The 16,340-nt window shown below is 39.8% G+C and overlaps 1 protein-coding gene across 1 annotated transcript; it reads right to left on the bottom strand.

The window, feature by feature from the left end:
- Positions 1-236: 236 nt before the first annotated feature.
- LOC147317352 (T-box transcription factor TBX5-like) lies at positions 237-12,905 on the bottom strand. Its single transcript, XM_086314201.1, has 9 exons — positions 12,490-12,905; positions 11,623-11,769; positions 11,252-11,346; positions 10,837-10,956; positions 9,162-9,309; positions 7,628-7,780; positions 5,358-5,449; positions 4,175-4,428; positions 237-2,541 (listed from the first exon to the last, which is right to left on the bottom strand). The coding sequence occupies exons 2-9, from the start codon at positions 11,761-11,763 to the stop codon at positions 1,955-1,957; spliced, it is 1,590 nt and encodes a 529-aa protein (XP_086170327.1). The 5' UTR covers positions 11,764-11,769; positions 12,490-12,905; the 3' UTR covers positions 237-1,954.
- Between the last annotated feature and the right edge of the window lie 3,435 nt (positions 12,906-16,340).

The following is a 16,340-nucleotide window of genomic DNA, read 5'->3' as shown; positions in this document are numbered from 1 at the left end:
CATAGTAAACACTCTTACACTTTAAACAACTCTCTCCAACACTGTTGAATGAGCTTACACTTGTTATCAGATCTTTCAAATTCATACATGCCTCAAAATAGATAAACTGCCCTCCACTTAAAAGAGTTTCCACTCCAGAGGTGCCGAACATACTTTAAATAACCCGCCGGGAATGTTAATCGTTTGTCCTTGCTGTGTTTGCTGCCTAGTCACAAAGAAGAATGCTACAACCAAAGGACTTTCTCTCTAAAATTTATTCAATTTCTGTTTATAAATCCCTGTTTTTGTAATTTCATAGAACAGAAAAGTTTGTTTATCACAAATATTTATCACCACTTGAAGATGGAGGGCAAAACTGGAAACAAACCCTCAAAGAGAAACAATGATCTCCGAACAATACCATCTTATTTCACAAACAACAAATTATTCTTTACAAATCTAGAGTAATAAATACTATTGGCAGGAACAGGGCTAAAAAAAACAAACTAAAAAGAACAATCAATTCTTATTTCAACGTCACGCACACACCTTCTCACACACACACAAATCGAATAGATATCAAGGAATGATGAGGATCTTCTCTCTGGATGAATAATTTGTAATGTTAGAGCACCATATCACAAGTTACTGCATGTTAAAACACCTGGGCAGAGATATAAAAAAACAGACTGTTAACACATAAACCAGAGGCCTGTATCTATTCTTCACAAAAAGAGCCACACTTCTTGTTTGTTTCTTTTGTTTGCTTGTTTTTCACATTTAGCTACAAGGATGAAAGTGTCCCAAGGACTGCAGGGAAATGTGCGTACCTAACCAAATCTAGCAAGCAATGAAGTAAGGCTGTATGTATCACAGGAACTAATTCAGATTTAAAATGAAAAGACAACAGGAGTTGGTGTATCAACATTTACAGCTCTGTGTTTCTTTGTGATTGCTGAGCAATCCCCACGTGTCAAAGATCACCACTGGACTCATGAATAATTCACAAAAAAACAAAAATGGGCCCAACGCACGCACGCATAACACGCGCTGCACTCCTGATCTGACTGGTCAGCTAAGGATAAAAGAAAGCCACGCGCTCATTGGCGTGTTCCGAGTGAGCAGAGCAAGCTGATTGGTCAGGCTAGGGTGACTGAGAGGACAGCGGTGACAGCTGTGTGACGCTGAGTTGTGCATTTACCCAGAATGCAGTGGAAACAGTGTTTACAGGTCTTTGGGCCTGTAGCGCGGTCTAAACAAACTGTTTATCTCGATGGTGCAGTGCCTGCAGCTACCACTGCCTGTCTCGTTGGAAATGAACTCATAGCATTCTTGAGCTGAGCTGACATAGGCTTTACATATACACAGGCTCACGCGTGCACACACTCACTCGGACAACTCATGCCTTTTCTCCTTCACCGAGACTGAGCATAGAGTTGCGCTTTGAACACTAAAGAGGAAAAATATCTCCCTTAGGCTCTGCTGTGAGAACTCAGATTATTTTGGTCAGTAAATGTCACTGCCTGTCTGACAGTGGGTCACAATTTAAATCCTTCACAATACCAAAAAAAAAGTGGGAGTCACTGAGAGGAGAACAAGCCTAGTGCTCACAGCACAAACATTTGAATCACACCAGTCTTTGAGTTACGCAAAGACAACAAAACACAAACTTTGATTTTCACTTTGCAGTTAGAAGGAGCTTTTCTTTTGTGAACATCTGGAGCATCATTGTTGTCCAGGTCCTGTCCTCAACAATCTACTACTCCTTCCAGCAGAGGGGAGAAACATGACTAACAGATGAGACCGCTTCACACAGCACAAGATCACACTTTTCACAATTATATTACAAAATTAATATCATATTTAGTCCATATGTAGTGCAGCTTCTTTCAGAAGAGCGAAAAGAAGACTCGTTAAATTTGGGACTAGGAATCTCTGTCCACTCATCAGTCTTTAGATATATCCTCTGGTTTAGTTAGGAGGCTGCACTCCATTCTGGCACCCCACACCGGATGTGTGTGTGCGTCTCTAGTGTGTGGTAGAGAGGAGGAGACAGATTGGGCGTGTATCGGGGATATTCTCTGAGAGGAGAGCCGAGCTGCCTGCTGTGAATGTTTTGGGAGCTCTGAGATGGAGGTGCGGAGTTCTGTCTCTGGTAGGGATCGTTGGTGATGTGTTCTCCGAGTGGCGGAGAGGTCTGGTGGGCTATAGCGCTGAGTCGAGAGCCCTGAGGACTGGAGCTGTAGGGTGGATGAGGGGTGTAAGGCGGGTAGGGCTCCATTGGGGTCATGGCGGTCGGGATGGGGCAGGGGTATGACCAGGATGCACAGCTGAGTTCATCCATTCTGGACTCCGATCCAGCAAACATGCAGGCCTGACGCTGTCCCATGTCAGAGCTGTAAGGAGAGTCAGTGAGCCCCAGGGCTGGGTTGTTGGATAGACCGGGTGGAGGAGGGGGATAGGAGGAGGGGTGATAGTACGATTCCCCTTCACTTGGTGAACTACCAATGAAGGGTTTCTTGTATGAAAGCTGGTGGTTTTCCGAGGAGCAGTTTTCCTCCACTACAGAAAGACAGAGAAAAAAAATGCTGGTTTTCCATTTGAAGTTGAAGATAAATGAGAGCTGCGAGAGTTCCAGCTTTCAATTTATAACTTCCCATTTACTGCAGTTTAAGTAGCTGAGACACAAAAAAATGTACACATGAAGTTTCAAATTTCAAAGTAGGCCTGTCTATAACTCTTTTCAATACTTTCAAATTTTGGCAATGCTGTTTGTAGAAAAAAAAACCTTGAAATAAACATCAAAGCACCAGAACTGCACCCAGATCAATGGGGGATCTATGTAAAATGTTAAAGATAACAGAATGCCATCATTTGTGAATCGTTTAATCATTATATTTAATTACAAATAACACAAGGCCAACATGTCAAATGCTGAAACTAAGAAATTTTATTTCATTCATTTTTTAATGCATGTTTTTGGATTTGATCCCATTTTAAGGCTGTAAGACTTGAAGTTTTTAGAAGTAAATATGAAGAGGGGTTCCCCGTTATGAATAAGACTTTAATTACAAAATAAGACTTCTGTTTCTTAATTAAGAAAAACTGCAAACAATTTAGCTAATTCATCATACACTGTACAAATAAAGGTAATAAAAGGTTCAGAGAAATCTCTGTAAATAAAAAACAAAGCCAAAGACCAATACTGAGCTTTGGTGCCCTAAAATAGACAACATTCTGCTGTAGAAAGGACTCCGTGGGCTCAGGAAGTCATCACCAGTGAACACATTTCACCACTAATGTCGCAATTTTAAACTTTCCCATGAAAAAAAGAAGAACACTTACAGTTCATAGACATTTATACGCAGGCCCTCCATGATGTGACATGTGTAACATCTGTAAAGACTCCATTAATGCCGAACAATAAATACAAGTTATTGAGCAACATATGCTGCCATTCAGGGAAGTACTGGCTTATTTCAGCAGTACAATAGCAAACAATGTCAAATGTTGCCAAGTGTGAGTCAGCTGGTAAACTGGCCTGCGTCCAGACCAGACCTATCACCTACTCCAAGACTTTGGTGCATTATGGAATAGAAAATACAACAATGCAGGGCAGTATAACATAATAAACATGTCTTTTCTGAAACAAGTGGTTGCCATCACTTGCCAATGAGCACATGTTTTTTCAAAATCCCTCGAGGTTTTGCAGTTTCAACATTTTTCAATTAAATATATTATATAATAATAATAATAATAATAATAATAATAATAATAATATAATAACAACAACAACAACAATAATAATAATAATAATAATAATAATAATAATAATAATATAACAGTCCTTGTCAAGCAGAGTGTAGAATAATAGTTAAATATAAACTTCACTACATCACCCACTGGTAGATGAACGTCTTTGTTGTTGGTTAGTTAAATGTACTAATTTACTAACTAATTACTAATTAGTTAGTAATTATCTATCTATTTATCTATATAAATATGTATATATATACATAGATATATTCTCATGAATTCTTTTGAAAACAAGCTGGAAACTGGAAGGATGATGGTGCATCCTTGAATGCTCATTCAAAAAGACAAAACTTTATATTAAATAAAACTCTGTATTCCATTTGTCTTTATCGTTATATGATTTACTTAAACCTGGTGTGAACACACGATTTCCTCTTACCTTTTCTCTTGGTGCAGTGGTACACCTGCTGCTGTTGGCCAGACTGCAGGTGTGGATGAGGCAGGGTGTAGTGCGTGGGTGGAGCACTCAGTAGCTCCTGAGGGCTGCTACCATTCAAGCCGTTCTCACAGCTATAAGGAGACCCAACAGCCTCGGGGGAGCCCCGCAAACCGCGACCCTCCCCACTGAAGGGACTCCCAGAAGAACAGGCTCTCTGACGGACAGTACTACGAGGGACCACTGGGTAATCCTTGCTGTAACAGAGAGGAAAACAAGATTACAGCATGGGGTAACAGTTTATCTCAGATGTTGTAACAAGCACAGGAAAGCAGCACAAGCCTTCTGTTCTAGAATGTGCAAATCTGTGCATGTATTATTATATTCTTATTATTAAATTCTGCTTGGTTGAATTCTTGAATTCTTGTTTTTTTCCCCCTTTTCCTTCAAGTCTTTTTAGATATTCTCCATCCTTTCAGCTCTGATTTCTTTCTGTGCACACTGCCCTCTTGGTGAACTCAGTGATGTGCAGGAGACAGCGGGCCACATCGCCCTGACTCCCACTGAGACAGTAACACACACACACACACACAGTGCTGTTGTGAGATAATTCAACGTTCTAAAAATAAACATTCATCCCTGTCACTTCACATAGAATCTCCTCTCCTCTCCAATAAAGCAGTGGTTCTGCATTTAATGCTGCTCTCCCACCCTCTGTCTCCCCCCTTGTCTTTCCTCAACCTCCCTTCAGTGACAGCCAATCCCATTGGCTTGCAAAAACCTCTAAACTGCCTGCCACAACACCACTCAAATGGAGATTAGTTCAGCACGCAACCCGACACAATATAGGCCTGTCAGCTGATCAGTGGTGACAGCCTAAATAGACCAGCAGCAACATGATATCATGGACTTATCAATGCAGCAAAGGAAATGATGCTGGGTGTGCATTTGTGTTTGTGCTGCATGTTCAGGGCGGGTTTTCAGGCTAAGATCAACCTTCAGGTGACAATGGCTGACATCTCTTTATACCACTTGGCTCCACTCACAGACACACTTGTGTCTTAGACCATATGTACCCCATCATAACAACCTCCCCCTCCCAGCTAACGGAGGTCGAGAAAGAAGAATAGCAATTGTGTCTTATAAAAGCTCACAAGCACACACACATCAACGAAGCTGTACTCACCCTTGTAACTTTGCCATGCGATGCAGCTCATTGTCGTCGCTGCCTCTGAATCCCTTAGCAAAAGGATTATTCTCTATCTTCAGCTGTGTAATCTGAGGACAAAGCAGAGCAATATTTTACTTGCACAGGTCTGCAGGCCCAAAGGCATGCTCTATTTTTTATTTTTTATTTTCCCATTGACTAAATCAATGGTTTACTATTATTCGGAGGACCTGCAAGTATTAAAAGGAGGACTGCTGGAGCTCTGCATGGCCAACATTCCTCAGCTGCTTACGTTTCTAACGGAGCGAACAGTGTTCTCGCCAGCTGACACAGAATAAACTGTTTACCCAAACAGTCGCCAGGTTTAAGGATTTCAGGCCAAAGCTTTTAGAGGTCCAAAGCTTCGAGCTTTGATGTTAAAGCTTCAAACTTCTCCCAGTGATGTCATGGAGGTAAATCTTTGCGGTTTTTGAGGGATTTCATTTGGTCAAAGTCCAAGACCATCACACAAGAGGCGAGCCGGCTGAAGATCTGACACGAGCTCAGGTCCAAACAAACTTTGAAGTGCTGAAAATACTGATAACCCACTCCAAACTGCTGGCTAAAGAGCTCTGATTTCTATTTAGCACCACATTAGTGTCTTACATATTACTTATTTATACTGCTTGTGTTAACTATAGCTACCATGTAACTATAAAGCTTTTTAGTAATAATATGTTTCACCAAAAGAATTGAAAAAATTAATACAATCTCTAATAACAATAATAATAATAATAATAATAATAATAATAATAATAATAAGGAAGAAGAAGAAGAAGAAGAAGAAGAGCTGTAATAATTCTTCTGGACATTTTTATCACTGTAATATATCATATTATTATTATTATTGTAGCACTGTAAGTGTAAAAGTGTAAGTGTAAAAGTCATACAAATACAGTCTTACTCTTACTATATATATATATATTTGAGAAATATATTTATTTATATATGAACTTATACATAGACTTTGTGATAAAATGTATTGTAAGCAAGAAGTATATTGTACTTATAATTACATACTTGTATTAAATATAATAATTTAACAATTATTACCATTTTATTATTATGAAGTACATGTATTACCTATAGTATTTTATGCAAACTTGACACTATAATGATAATAATTATAGCTAAAGTTGAAATACATTGCAGTATATCTATGTATAGAAAACAATGCATTGCAAATTGGTTATAAGCTCAAAATGCCTTCTGATGGATTAAATCAGTATTATTGGGGGTTTTTTAACCTCAACTTTAACTCTATAATAAATAAAATGAAGAATGCCACATTAAAGCTACAAAGATTTTTGCTTCTATTTTGTCTACCAAAACATTTTGCTTACAATTTATAATTTCTAAAAGAAAATCAAAAGACAAACTATAGAAATATAAATTGTGATAGAAAACTTTCTTAGTTGTAACTATTTAAGTTACAGTTATTTGTTATGAAAATTAGACGTGATGAAAATGAAGCCATCGCATGTGAACGTATTCAGCAACGAGGCTCAAAGCTTCAGCAATCTGTGTTTCTAATAGATGCCGAGGAAACTAGCTCAGCTCAGATTAAAGGAAAGAAACAGGTCATTAGAGGCTGACACTCACACGAGCTCGAGCACATATACAAACGCACACACACACACACAGAAAGGGAGAAACTTAATGTTTACATGTTTACAAATACTAAGCTATGACGCATAAACAAAGAGCATGCTAATTGGCTTTTTGGATACAAAATAAAGACAGTAATACAAACAGTGTGTGTGTGTGTGTGTGTGTGTGTGTGTGTGTGTGTGTGTGTGTGTGTGTGTGTGTGTGTGTGTGTGTGTGTGCACGCGTGCCTGTGTGTGTGAGAGCCGTTGTATGTGTGAGAAAGAAATTTGACTATAACTACTGACCAAAAGGCCAAACAATATGCATGCATCTGTCATTGATGTGACAGTAGAGCAGCTCTTACGTGCAAATATTAGACTATGAAATCCATTTCCATTATTGTTTGAATAACTGTAACATACTGTAGCTCAGCCAGTGAAATCACTCTACACTTTATATTCACATCAACAATTGTTAAACTGTATAAGCATCATTAAAGGGTCCTTATACCATTATAAGGACTTCTAATGCATCTGTGTTACTTAGAGTACCCCTACTGTATTCATATACATTGTGAAACTTCCAGTACTTGCTACAGCATTTGCAGTTGGCTCCCTATGTTTAACAGTGCTTCGTAGTGTGCTCTGCATTAGGCTTACCTTGTGGTTCTGATAGGATGTCACAGCGATGAAGGCAGTCTCGGGGAAGATGTGAGTGCAGAAAGCTGTGTTTTTGGAACCAAAGCCATTGTTCTCATCTGCCTTGACAATATGGAGACGAGGCTGGTATTTGTGCATAGAGTTGAGTATTATCTACATGGGGGAGATATTATGTAGGTGAGACTGACAGGCCTGTCATGATTCCAAAAAATCACTAGCAGATGCTTGGATCTAGACTTTAGAATCCAGGTGGCGATTAATCCCATGTAAAGGTACTTTGATTTCCAGAATCCTTGGCTGACATAAATGTTTAAAACAGAGATTACCTGTGAGTAGGATCAAAGTGAATGTCAGCAGTAAAAACAATAAAGGATCTTTGTTTATACAGTTACAACCCGAGACTAATTTTCTCACAGTAATGTGAACCCTGCAAGTGTTTTGGGGGTTTTTTCATCTGCATTGGTTAGAAAAATCTCAAAGATTATTCATGAAGGTCATGTTGTCCTATAAAGTAAAGAAAAAAGGAAATAAATATACATAAAAGAAACTCCATTTTAAATCAACATATTCATCTTTGTTTATTAATCTTGTATGACATTTAAAGCCTTTTGAATAAATTGTACGCACCCGAGCAACCATCTGGTATAATGCAGAATTTAAAAAATGTGTTCAGCACTCACTGATCATCAACAAACTATTTCCGCATATGTCTAATTAGACTTTCTGATTCATTCCCGTTTGATATTGTTAAAGACTTTAAGCTTTAGTTTGGACATACTGCTAACTTTAAACTATTAAAAACTAAACTATTGCGCACGGTCTAAACTATTTCCCACGACACTGACAACTCCACAAGTGGATCTAGGCCGGATGGCGGCCCTCTCTGCGCGCGTTTGGGCGAGACCACGTTTGTTTACGCAGGGGGCTCTCGGTTTAACTGCAAAGTTGCAGATTATCTCTAAATTAACAAGTATAAAAATATTACAGTTGTGTCCTTTCTTTCATCTTTTTCCATTTTTTCTGCGTGCGCATGCACTGGCACCAAGAGGCGCGCGCAGAACGATAGCCTATCATCTGCTCTCACGCGCCTGTAACCGTATGTGTCTCATCTCAAGTGTGCAGTGTGAGCTGTGCGGCTCTCGCGGTGATTTGTGTTGTGTTGTGATGTCGCGTGAGTTATACCCCGAGGAGTGAGCTTCACGGGCTCCTCGGGTTTTGCCTGCCTGCTGACCGAGACCGTGTTGGCTGACCGGACCTGTGCTGTACTTTGTATAGTCATTTTTCTTACACTGAAAACACCTCTCAGGTTTAATTATTTAAAATGCGTATAAAAGCTATTTAGTTTGGCCCGCAGGCCACCTTCATTAGGACAGCTGATGGTTTGTATGCTTATTATGAGTAAAAATAATGGAACTAAATTCAAAGGGCAAACTTTTTTTATTGTATCAAACAGAGCGTGTGTTCTTGTTCTGTCTGTGACAGACATAGAAACAAAGCAAACAAGCAAAAAATACTGTTAAGCAGACAGACTCACGTGTCCAAAGGGGTCCAGGTGGTTGTTGGTGAGTTTGAGTTTCTGGAAAGAGACAAGCTGGCGGCTCCAGTGCGCCCCTGTGGCGGGAGAGTCCGGATGGACGTAGAGCCTACCGGGCATCGCGGGCTCTGCCTTCCCCGTCATCGACCTTTATGACCAAAGAAACGCGGTGGATCGGAAAATGCTCTGACACTGACACACACACACATACGATCACAGTGGTTTTCGTGGTGTAGCAGGCCAGCGCTGCCGCCGGCTGCAGAAGGCCTGGTTGGTTCTTTAATTAGACAAACTATGTTTTGCTGGAGCTTACGCAGACACCCACATCTGGACCTTAACTCGGTTAACCCAAATGAACCGTTTCCTCCTAAACTGCCCTAGCGCGTATCCCGTTTTTGTCTATTTCCAGGCAAAAGTCTGAAATCGTTAACATAACCTGTATTTTTTAATAATTAAGAAAAATAACAATAAAGGTCTACCATCTTTATTATTCATTATTTTCCTAATTTCCTTATAGTCACCGAGAAACAGACAGAGAAAACATCTGCACATTTTATAATGTGTTACACTTGTACAGGTGAGTTTTTCCCCCACATACTTTGGATACTTTGCACAGCATAAACGAGTCGATATGTATTTTCCCAAACAACTATTGCGCATGTGCGTGGAAACTAGCAATAGTGCCATGGACATTCAGCTCCTAAAGTATTAAGAATTGATTCCGCGGTGTCAGAAGTGATTTAGGCTTCTGTTTAGCCTGGGAGTCTGTGATGTGTGAACTTTTCATCATTTGTGGAAAGTATTGTCCATTCTCCTACACCGGAAGGCAAAAATATTACTACAAACTCCCAGGACAAGGTGAAACAAAGCCCTACGGACCAGCACCGACTTACAGGCTACCGTGTAAACACCGAGCTCTTCCAGTAACTTTACTCTCTGAGCTGGGAATTTGTAAGGCACAGACCCCTTGTGTCTTTGTAATAACCAAATGATGCTTTGAAGGGGCAGATATCTCGCTGCAGAGTCAGTTGTTCGTCGGATTTCCCTTCAGCAGCACACACACACACACACACACACACACACACACACACACACACACACACACACACACACACACACACACACACACACACAAACAGCTGAATTGGATATTTTAAACCGGTCTGCGCCGTCTGTCCGCCCCGTGAACCCGTCATATTCTGATTTAACCGGCGGGCAGAAACGGGGGGGAAACACGGGGAACTAGGCCATCCCAATCTGCAAGAAGGACCCGACCTTTACAGAGTGCACAAGCGTGGGTGGAGTGGAGGGTATAAACCCACAACAACAAGGTTTACCCAGAGTTAAGTTCAGAGGTTTCTTGATATAAGGTTCATAAGCAAAGAGGGGGAAGGAGATGGCGGAATCTGAGATCTGGAAATGGAAATTTTGATTTATTTATTTATTTTCGGAAAGCTATTATTATATTTATTCATTTATTTTAAATAGCTGCATATTTGTTATCATCCTCTTTCTGTTTTACCATACACTTAAAACATTTATATATTCAGATATGTTTTTGGTGGGGAAGCTGACCTATACCCCGAACACACTGCCATACTACTTTCACTACCCGAACATGACTTTGAATGTCCTGTAAGTGTGTATACCGTGTTTTAGACATGTTCCTACGAACCATTTGTTGTCTGCGAATTTGTAGCGATGGTCATCTCCGGGAATGATGTCCATCAGGAGAATGTACTTGGTTTTCGGGTTGAGTCCTGTGACCTTCACTTTATAACTGGGGAACATCCTCCTTCAGGGAGCACATCCAGAAAAAACAAATAAAAACAGCGACATATATGATTAAATATTGATTTATTTTTTTAAATGAATAAAATAAAAAATAAAATGATTCCTTTAGGGATTTGGTTTCCTTTAGAAAATTTCCCTGCTGAGGCCCGGTGGCACCCGCGTACTGTATTTTTTCCCTTTAGGTTTATGTTTTGATCAAAAGTGTGACATTAAAAATAATTTGCATTGTTTTCAAGCGGTACAACACGAACCACCAATAAAATTTACTTTGTGTTAAAGTCATTCAACAGTTTTACCTTCCAGCCTTGGTGATGATCATTTCCGTTCCTACTTCATCAAACTTGGTCCAAAGTTCCCTATCATGAAGGAAAACTTTGATTCCCTCCATCCCCTGTACAAAAATATAATGAGTGCACGAGTTAAAGTTTAAACTCTAGTTATATTTAAATAGTTATTTAGTAATTAATAGGCATTATAAGCCAAATCCGTGGCAAATTAAACCAACAGCAATGACAAAGTTTTGTTTACTTTTTTCTTTTATTTCTATGAAAAAAAATATGACTGGACGAGCAGCTATTATTTGTTTGGTAAAAAAAAAAACAACAACACTGAATTAATTTTTTAAGTAAATTTAAATTAAAACCCAGAGTAAGCTACAGGTTGGTACCTGCTGACTGGACGCGCTCTGCGGTGAAGCTGGTGAGTTCAGGGTGAAGCCGGGATTTTCCTGTTTGGTCTCTTTTGGGGAATCCATACAGTCCGAGTCAGGGGGCTCTGCAAGGCCGTACTGGTCCCCTCCGTTTGCCATGTCCCACTGATGCACACACACACACACACACACACACACACACACACACACACACACACACACACACACACACACACACACACACACACACACACCAGACATTTGCCCATTTTACTGGTTTATTTGATCAAATTCTATGCGCTGTTTGACACTCTGGATGCCAATTGGGTAACCTCAAAGTCAGCACCTATACGAATAATATTTCTAAATAATAATAAATTATATATGGGGGCAAAACGGTCTTTTGTTAGAGGGAGCGCAAAGAGGCCACAATTTGAGTTTGTGGTGAAAACCCCCCACAAAGAACTCCTGGCTTTGTTGCCCTAAAAAGACCAATCACTCATAATAGATTACAATAGCTCACATAGAGTTACAATAGACTAACTCATCCAATCATCTAATTACAGATTTACACTTGAAATGAGATTAAACGTGCAGCTTGATCTTGAGCATTGTTTTCGAAGAAGGCTCAGATTCACTACCAGTTTTATGAGATCTAAACATCATAGCTACCAAACTGGACTGCACTTACAGATGCCGTAATAAAAGCACTAAGTTCATGGTTTACAGTACATGATATCTGAAGCTTTACATTCCAGTGTTAACAGTGCACAGAACTGTACAGCTACCACAATCACAGCCTGCAGTTTTGAAAGTGCACATCAAATATAACCACAGTGTATGTCTGGCATGTTTATTTTGTGTGCTCTCTCTGAGGGCCTTTACCTCAAATGCACTGCCCTGCTCCCCCTGCAGAAAACACTCTCATCCTCTTCCTGCGCTCTCTGCAGGCTGTAGAGCGAGTATACGTATATATTTTTTTAATTAAAAAAATATATATAAATTTTTAAATATTTCCAAGGTGGTTCTTAAAAAATCCACGTCTCCTCTGCAGCTTTGTCATATTGTAGTTTTTTGTTTTGGTCTATTTTTTTTTCTTCTTCGTTTCGCTGTCCGTCTCCCTGCGCGCACACGGAGAGGCGCGTCCGCCTCGCTGCTTCCCGTCCACAGCTGTGGTGAAGTCTGAGATCTGCTCACAGCGCCTGTAATTCCTTCCTCATTTGTCTCGCTCACTCCCCATTGTCCTCGCGGACCCAGCGGTAGCCTTGATCTGAACCCAGCTCATCAGATCCTTCACAACAAATGGAGTCAAGTCCGCCTCACGTACTCTGCCCTCCCCCTTTTGCCATCCCCGCGTTCTCATAGGTCTGCATGGTGCATCGGTATCTGCAGCCCAAATCATGGCTGTGACACTGGCCAATCACGCGCGCAGAAACACACACACACAGACCCAGACGCACGCACGCACCCCTCGATGGGGAATTATTTATTTATATACATTTACATGAAAATATATATTTATACATATTTTTTCTCACAGCGTCTATTTTCCCCACCGCATCAATCATGTATTTTACAGCCTTCTCACTTGGTGTTATGTCACACAGACTTCAAGTTGACAAAATGATCGCTGATTCATTTCCTACCTGAAAAAAAAATCTGTATTATTCATGAAAATGTCCTGCTTGATCAGAAAAAATTGTTACTTCCTGTTTCAGGACAGAGGGGAGATATTTTACGCTCGAATTAAATAAACATTAGACTCGTGATGGGTGAGTGGAAGGAGACTAGAGTAAAGCTAGAGTAAAATGAAAATAAGAGAGACGTGGTCTGATTTTTAGACAAATTTTCATTCGTGTGTGAGCATTCCCCTCACGCAAAAAGAAGACATATTAGCTGATAACTGCTGGCAGATTTATTTATGTACTAATAAGTTATTGATTCGTGTCTCTGCCGTATTGGTGATTAAAGCACAATTAAATATATATATCTATATATATCTACATATATGTTAGGTTACTACATACCAAGAAAATGTGACGTGGATTTGGGTTGTTTCAAGATAAACCCCCAAATATAATCTCACACGAGGCTAGATACAGAGATCTTTTTTATAGGAGATTATTCGGGCACGGAGGGGCCTATAGTAGCAACAGCATCGAGTTGACGCGAGCGCGCATCACTTTGACTGGATTACTGTAGATCTTGATAACCTGAGGCATCCAGAGTTGAAAGTTGAAGAGGTCACCGGGAGGTCAGCATTACACATTTCCACCATTCATCTTAACTGCAGTCTCTCCATTCATCTTTTTTGTATTAATTTAAGCATCAACCAGATTTTCAGATTAATAATTTAAGCAAAATATCCGAGATATTCACGACATAACCATCTTAGACATGATAGGTGGACAAGGTCTAAAATAGCTTACCAGAAAATACTAGAGCTTACATGTACTGACATACTGGCTTAGGACATAACACAGCAGTTATTCGATACGCTAAGATTACTACATCAAATTAATGTAAAAATGTTATCTCCTGCAGGCAATTCTTGCGCATAAATAGCGCTCTTTTACGCACGAGAAAGTCTCAGGTTTAATCGACCTGCACGTGACTATGTTTTGGTTCAAATACGCAGTCATAATTGCAGCTCTTACCGTTTTAAATTGTCCAAATCCCAGGTGTAGACCTCTGCAGTTTGGTCCACAGCCTCTCCTGCATAACGCGACAAGCGGGTACTGCAGCGAGCGCGCTGCCACTGGGAGGGACAGGGTCCGTACCCTCTGTGTGTAATTGTGTGTGTGCTAGTGTGCGTTCATGTGTGTAAATGCAGATCCATCAAGTTTCCGAGCTGCTCGGACACCACGCCAATAAGCCTAACAGTATATACGCTCAGACGCAAGCTACATCTGTGCGTTTTAAGCTGGCGCTGACGATTAGGTTACACGCAGCGTGGATTTTGATCTGATAAGTTATTCACTGTTTTCCCACTGATTACCACGCTGATGTGAAGTTTAGAATGAAAAGCTTCCATAGGCCACATGTTATATATTTTTAGTACCAGCATAGTTTCTAAAGTCATCTCTAAACAATCATTTTTGGGAGGTGGAAAATGAAAATTCAAGAGAAACTGCAGTAGATTATTTTGTTGATGTAGCCGAGCCTATACAGTCTGGGCAGATTAGCGTTTCCCTGCCAGAAAGATTGGCCTGAATAATGTTCGTCACATTTATTATGTTTGTTTACAGAAGGTTTTTTTATAGTCCACTGCTCAAAGATTTTGCTTTTCAGTGATAAGTCAAAACGTCAACTTAAATATTGTTACACAACAAAGACTCTTTTGCATTTCTTTAAAACTGTATTTGTGTGATGACACCGCTGAAACAACAGTTCTGCAGAAAGAAATAGGCTGGACAATTCCCACAATAAACTTTTTCGCAATTAACTTTGGTTTAATTACTCACCTCATTTGCTTTTTAATCTATCTGAAACAGCAAACCCACATACAAACATACAAGATTTAAATATATATATATATATTTCAGAGGGCTTCCTACATAAAAGAAACATGTTATTAATGTATTTTGGTTTTCAGGCTATTGGAAGGTTGTTGCAATCCGTTTATTTATTTAGAAAATTACAAGTATTTTCTCTATTCCTCGAAACACAAGGTTTTTTAAGTTTAAATATAGTTTCCCAGAAATATTTGCTAAAAGTCAATTAATTATTAATATGGGCCTGCAAGCTAAATCGAAACCTGCCGAATTGCCGCTTAAAATACACGCAGTTTGGCGCTTCTTTATAAGCGTTAAAACATGAAAATTTTATTTTAACCATTTTTCTATAGACGGCCTATAAATATTTGTGATAATAAAATACAAACCTTGGAGAAATATTTCGGATTAATAACCAAATAGTGACAAAACTACTAATTCTTTAAAAGAATCTTACTTAACAAAGAGCGTTAATTTATCATTTAAATTATGAGTTTGAAACTTGTCTTTAAGAACAAATGGTTTTTTTGTCTAACTATCCGATTGCTCTCAAAATGTAGGCACATTTCTTTGAAAATGAAACATTTACTATTGGAAACCACATTTTTACAGGGCACACACCTCAGTATTCAGTCAAGTTCATGTTTGACTGAATACTTTTGTGTACTTGCTATTTAAAACAGTCCCACGTCTAATATTTTAATCTTTAGTTTTAAGTGCTTAATCTCATTATTAAATCGGCTTCTTGGGGTATAACTCTTCATTTGGTATGATCCTGTAGCTGCTTGGTCCAGAAGAAGAAAAGCTAGAGGCAACAGTTTGAATAAATGAGGTGGTGGTGGTTGCTGGAAGGCTCATTATTGTCCCATCCTGGCTTCAGCTGACTGGATCCTCTGTTCTCTGTCTGGAGGAAGTGGTGAAGGGGTCCCAGACCTCCTGCACTCAGCAGGTCTGTCTCACACACCTCCAGCTCGGCTAGAACGAGTGTGTGTATGTGTGTGTGGCATTGGGGGGCAAGGTCAACCCATTTCTCTGCAAACAATCACATCACACAGGGCAAAATACATTCCAAACCCCCCCTGCCTCCAGTTTGTAAGGTGGTCTGATGTGGGAACAGCGGAGGGTGGAGGTTTGGCAGTGGTCCAGAGGGGGCCTCTGAGTCCAGATGAAGGAAAACCTGTTCCACATTAATATGACTTCATATTACACATGTTGGAAAGCCTCTGCTTTCTGCTGGGCACT

Source organism: Aulonocara sp. 'chitande type north' Nkhata Bay, linkage group LG12 (assembly GCF_057382095.1).
Source record: "Aulonocara sp. 'chitande type north' Nkhata Bay isolate Kocher_YH1m ecotype deep benthic linkage group LG12, A_spYH_male_GT1.1, whole genome shotgun sequence".
Classification (NCBI taxonomy): domain Eukaryota; kingdom Metazoa; phylum Chordata; class Actinopteri; order Cichliformes; family Cichlidae; genus Aulonocara; species Aulonocara sp. 'chitande type north' Nkhata Bay.
The sequence above is the reverse complement of the archived record's forward strand: the minus strand, read 5'-3'. Positions and strand labels throughout refer to the sequence as shown.

Excerpts from the sequence above, each read along its gene's own strand:
- LOC147317352 (XM_086314201.1), bottom strand. The coding sequence starts at position 11,763 with ATGGCAAACGGAGGGGACCAGTACGGCCTTGCAGAGCCCCCTGACTCG. Across the intron at positions 10,957-11,251 it reads ATCATCACCAAGGCTGGAAG|GAGGATGTTCCCCAGTTATA; the intron begins GTAAAACTGTTG and ends TGCTCCCTGAAG. Across the intron at positions 7,781-9,161 it reads ACCTGGACCCCTTTGGACAC|ATAATACTCAACTCTATGCA; the intron begins GTGAGTCTGTCT and ends TCCCCCATGTAG.